Source organism: Dasypus novemcinctus, chromosome 7, assembly GCF_030445035.2.
Source record: "Dasypus novemcinctus isolate mDasNov1 chromosome 7, mDasNov1.1.hap2, whole genome shotgun sequence".
Lineage (NCBI taxonomy): Eukaryota > Metazoa > Chordata > Mammalia > Cingulata > Dasypodidae > Dasypus > Dasypus novemcinctus.
Genome location: NC_080679.1, coordinates 74,187,739 through 74,193,644, shown reverse-complemented (window position 1 = coordinate 74,193,644; position 5,906 = coordinate 74,187,739). Strand labels below are relative to the sequence as shown.

The window sequence follows — 5,906 nt, the reverse complement described above, 5'->3', positions numbered from 1 at the left end:
CAAATTAATGAACTTTTTTTGAGACAAATCCCTGGTATCTATTTTTCTGATTCCCATGAAAGACTCACTTTTAAGATACAATTGCAGCTGCCCCACACTGCCAGTTACTGTGTCATACACATGCCTTAAAATTCTGTAATCAGCAACCACCAGGTGCTGTATCGCATTCAGCACACCACAGTCAGTCAATACAGACATCCCCAAACACACCAAGGCTGGTTTTGTCAAATGTTTTATTGAGTGTAGACATCTGGAGTACTGTAAAACATGCATTATCTGTAGATTCAAAAAGGAGCAAGCCACATTGTTCTCACTGTCAAATGTGTCAGGCTTGGCATACATGATGGAGATTAATGAAGTATCATGAGAGTAATATGGTTCCTGAAAAGCTTCTACAATTTGGAGTACGGTCTTAATCACGTGAAAAGCAGAGTTAGAGCTGTTCACATTTACTGAACTTGTATTTCATTGGAGGTACAGTATTTTAATTTTAAAACAAAAATAATTTTGTCTGTAGAAGATCCCCATACCCCAACTTAATTTTGTCCCTTCAGTTTTCAGAAAATTTAACTTAAAAAAAAAAAAAAAAAAAAGCCTTTTGGGAACTGTATGTTTATCTGAACAATAATTAAAATTTATTTCTTCTTTGGTTGTTGAGGTGTATTAAATTTGAAGAAGATAATATCTCCGTCTTCAACGACATAATTCCTGCCTTGTTGTCTGTACTTTCCAGCAGCCTGCAAATAGGAAATATAGAGGAATAGGTTATTTTACAACTAAGTACATAAGGTAAGTGCAAAAAGTACTATCCTTCCTAAGTCATATATAATAAGAAAGAAAAATGAAATACAGGGAGGCATATGAGCTCAAAACTAGACTTGGAGAGAAGAAAAGTATTCCTAATTTGGGCAGAAATAGATTTTACATACATACATAATCATAATGTATTCTCCACTAAATTGTTGGTACATAAATGCATAAATGTAATTATACCAATATCATTAAGTTTCATTACATGTTGTTTATGGTACATCTCTGATGTGTCTGCAAACATCCGACAAGTCACTATAACAAACAGATCAAACCAGGCAGAAAACAGACTAACTAGTTTAAAGCTGCTTTAATTGCTTAAAAAATTATTTGGTGACACTGGAGATGGCAAAAAGATAGTTTACTGTAAGGAAGACTATTTTCAATTATAGTGTACAGATTCTGAACTATTTCCTAGTAAAGTTTTTTACTGAGTCTTGACAATGACCATATATACATATAAGCCATGTGTACTAGAATTCATTACAAAGAAAGTTTACTAACAACCCTAGTTATAAGCAGAATCTAACAGGTTGGAACTGCAAAGACAGATGTTTTTTCCACTGTAGATTAGTAGGCAAATCAACTGATTCCACCTGCTGGTATGCAGAGATTCAAATATATAAACCCTGGAAATTGTAATGCAAATAGGCAGCAGTTTGAGAAACCCAGGTTAACTCTGTGGTATAGCACACACACTTCACCCTAAGCACCACAGGCTCTTCAGTATCCAATGCATAACCCTGCACACAAGTGACTTGGCCCCAAGCGACCTCACCAATGAGGACTTGAGGATCTTTTAGAATAAATTCCCAAAAGTATTTTTCTTCTCTTAGAATGTATTAACTTGAAACTTATTCCAACAAGATTAGTATTCCCTCTGAAGATATCGATAAGAATTTTAAAGTCAAGTGTTAATTTATGCGAATCAGTAAGAAAACACTAACAATGATCAGGCATCTGAGGTTAAAATCAACAAACTAGATAATACAGCTAATAAGCATATTTTCAATTATCTAGACTACATATAAAATGACCTACCAATAGAATATACAATTAAAATGAAGCTTATTTTTAAAAAGCCAACATATCCTAACATTCTATAAGGCATATACATGTATAATGTAAAGGTATGCAATGTGTTGTGTGGAAGGACATGTTACTTATTTCTGTAATTTAAAGCCCAATATTACAAAACTATATAGTCAATTTAAATCAAATACACATTGACATGACATTAATGTAAGTTTATGTACTTTGTTACCACTCATTTACAATTAATTAAAAGTGACAGTGTTCCTTTAAATTCTCTAGAGACCATTTAATCCATTTCCACTGCTATCAGAAACACTGGTTGAAAAAAAAATATCAATACCCATTTGTGAATCTTGAGTATGTATTAAACAAGACACGTCTAACCAGTTCATTTGCACTTGAAAGCAGCCATCTGTAGAAGCCAGCTTTGCCTAAGCAGATATGATTGCTAATAATGTGATATCCCTGTAGACTACAAAGCTCACACAGAGCTATTCAGTATATAGTTCACAGCACTGGCATTAAATTAGTTATGCTGCACTGGCATTAGAAATACATATACATACATACACATATACACAATCTTTCTTGCACACCTAAAAACCACTTGATAATGCAAGTCGATATTTGTTAAAGGAATATAAAGCAATTCATAAATGTTATATTTGGAGGTCAAATTGTGAAACAGTTTCGGAGGCTAAAAATCACAATATTTAAATGGTATTCTAGGCTGAAAAGTCAGAGGTCATTCTCCATTTTATAATATGAAGGATCTCAGTTAGTGTTAAATATTTCTACAAAAGCAGGAGATATTATTTTACTGTATAGTTTAAAGTTTCTCTGTATCATTAAAAGAAGTATTCAGAGTTTAGCTATCAACTTTATTACAACATAGATATCTATCAAGGATTATTTTGTGGTAAAAGAGGCTTACATGTCAGAATATAAAAAAGCATTAGACATATCTGATTTCTAAACTCTAGTTAATAGGAAACATCCTTATTTTTATCATCTTTATGAAAAATATGTCAACATGATAGAGCATTTAGAAAAATAATCTCAGATTTTTAAAGTCTCATTACTATTTCAAAGTTCAATCTCAAAATTTTCATATGCCCATTTGATACGGATGACACCAATGAAAAATTAATGACTTTGTTTAGTTATAAACCATAACTTCTCTCCTTTTAAGTAAAATGGCTCTCATGCCACACCAAAACAATTACACTAAAAATTTTTTCCTTCCTCTTTCTAGAGTTCCAACAGGTCTATTTAAATCCTGCTGTTTATTATGATCTTTACAATGATACCAAGTGAGAATAAACACCTTGAAATCAACTTTTTTGCATTCCTTTCAAATTATGAAATAGTAAACATAAAAGAGCTTTTTCTAACATTTTCTATGGTAGTCTTAAAATACCAAACCAATCAAATCTAACCAAATATCAAATTAAATTGAAGATCAAGAAGTGTTCCTAAAATGTCAGTTTAATCAGCTGACCTACCTATCCATTAGGGATGACATATCCATTAGATTTCTCTATATAAAACTAATAAGCCAAGCAGAATTAAGTTTGCAACAGAAATTACATTAAAAAATAATTTATTACACATATAATGTTGCTTTACTATTAGGGGCTGCAAATCAAATTATACTTATTAGTTAAAATAAAGCACAATTTTGGACCTGCCCTCTAGTGTTGAGAAAGTAAATCAAATTTTCAAAAATCTTAAAAAAAAAAAAAGTATAACTATGGAATTTCAGCAGGAACAGGTTTTATTTAACTCAATTTTCCCCTTTCCTTAAATTGATCATAAGCATATATGACATCTATTTTCCAATATTAAAATATAAGTATAATTTTTCATTAGCCATTAGTGAACATAATCTGAATTTTTTACAATTACTTAAAACTAGTCTTGTAAATTTTCAGCTGTAGAAAAAAATGCACAAAATTACTGACAATTCACATTTTAAAAAATTATCTAAAAGCATGTGATCATATACAGCTGTTCAGTTGATAGTAACACAAAACACCTTAAAGTCTTACTATTTTATTTTAGACTAAACAGTTTAAAAGACAGTTATCATTAATTTTTATCACATGTAATCTTCATGTCAGTGCGGAAACTGTAAAATATGAAAATAGAAAAGAATTCCTTACCTTAACAGCATTTTCAGAACCTTCTTCCTTAAAATCTTCGTATTTCATTACTTCAGCCATAATGAATCCCTTTTCAAAATCTGTGTGAATCTTTCCTGCAGCCTGAGGAGCCTTCGTCCCTTTCTTTGAAAAGAAAGACCAGAGAAAACTAATTGCATTTAAGATGACTATTTCTAAGTGTAGAGATTCTTTTCTCTGATATGCAATTGAGCTGAACTTAAACTTAGTTTAATAGCAGTTAAAATGTCAGGTATACAATCAGTACATTTTCAACACCAGGCCATGATCTGTGTCAACACAGATAAATCAGTAGATATTAAAGAAATGCAGCTATGGGTTTCCTAAAAGTCATCCACAGTTTACTGATTTAGATGTAGTGGTCTGGTTTTAGAATAGGTTTCATTCTGATTTTCCATTCTTCACTGTGAAAAAAAGTAAAGATTTTTAAGTAACTTTCAAGCTGAATTATCAAAGGTTTACAAAAGATAACAAAAAACCCTCAAAATTTCAGTTCATCTAAAGAACATATAAAAATCAATATATAAAGGGACAGTTTTTTAGGCATTTAAAAGTAAAGTTATCTATGCTCAGTAAATAATATTGAAATTCTCACAAAAAATTTAATTAATTTTGTTTTACATAATAGATACCCTGCTTCTTACCATCATTAAGGAAAATTTAAGTTGATACAGGAAGAGAAATATCTTATAATTATCCCTATATTAAATTACAAGGGCATACCATACATTCAAACACACACAACCATGGAAAGAAATTTGAGAAATAATGGTGACCCAAAGGCTGCTTAATAAAGCATGTTAAAGTGATAAGGAGTCTGACACTATAAAGCACAGTTTTTACAATAAAAGATGTATTGGGTTAATATGGCTACTCACTGATGCTTACCTGACTAAATATCTTAGCACATTAAATCATGGATACTTACAATCAGTCTTAAGATAAACCAGCTTTCACATTTGCAAGCCAAGAGCGTGTCATCTTTCCTGCTGCATGTACTTAAGTTGAGAAGTTTTAAGGCTTTAAATATGTCTTTAAGATATATAGTAAAAATAAACCCTGGCAATGTGTTTACCAACTTGGATTTGCTTTGACATTGTTTTTTGAGTTTATATAAAAGGACTTTGGTTAGAAGTCAATCAAACATTCTTTTACGAAGGAGAGAGAAGATAAAAGAAAAGTGAATTTCACATTCACACAACATATTTAACAGTATGTTGAACTGCCTCCATATTTTTATCTATATTAAATCAAAATAAATGTAACTGCATAAATTATAGTAGCTGCGAAAGCAGAAATCAAAGCAGCACTAAAATTTATCATGTAGCTTATATTTAAAAAGCATAACAAAAGACTGAATAAGACAGTATTTCTAAAAGTTCTGGCATTATTTTTATATTCAATAACACTATTTTAGGGGACTACATAAATTTCAAAATATTTTTCAACAGTAACTACCATATTACATTATATTTACATTTAAAGCAAACCATTACAGTTCAGTTTCTATTGTCCTCCAGGAATAGTCATTCTCTCTTGTCATAATCAGTACAAATCAATATCTAAAATACATATATTTTTAAAGAATTAAGATTGAACATATAACACTATAAAAATAAACAGTACTTCTATGAATTCAAAAATTTTTAAAAAGGCCATGAATTATTACAGTGAGTTTAGCTTTTTGAGCCCAACGGTGTATCTATGAAGAGCATAATGATGTCACATTGCTTTTATTGCTGAAAATGTAATCCAAGCAAAGCAAAGGAGGAAAGAACCACCCGCAACCCAAACAAACTTAGCGAATACAAAATGAAAAGCAACATCAATTTCACTGCAGACAAACCCAGTCACACAGATTAAGCAAGCACAATACTA

General features: G+C 30.9%; 1 protein-coding gene across 1 annotated transcript in view; it reads right to left on the bottom strand.

The window, feature by feature from the left end:
- Positions 1–216: 216 nt before the first annotated feature.
- OLA1 (Obg like ATPase 1) overlaps positions 217–5,906 on the bottom strand; it is a 201,474-nt gene continuing 195,784 nt past the window's right edge. The window contains exons 10-11 of the mRNA XM_004476799.4: positions 4,011–4,133; positions 217–737 (exon numbers count right to left, since the gene is read on the bottom strand). Of these exons, the coding sequence (XP_004476856.1) occupies positions 636–737; positions 4,011–4,133 (225 nt within the window). The 3' untranslated portion in view covers positions 217–635. The remainder of the gene's footprint in view (positions 738–4,010; positions 4,134–5,906) is intronic.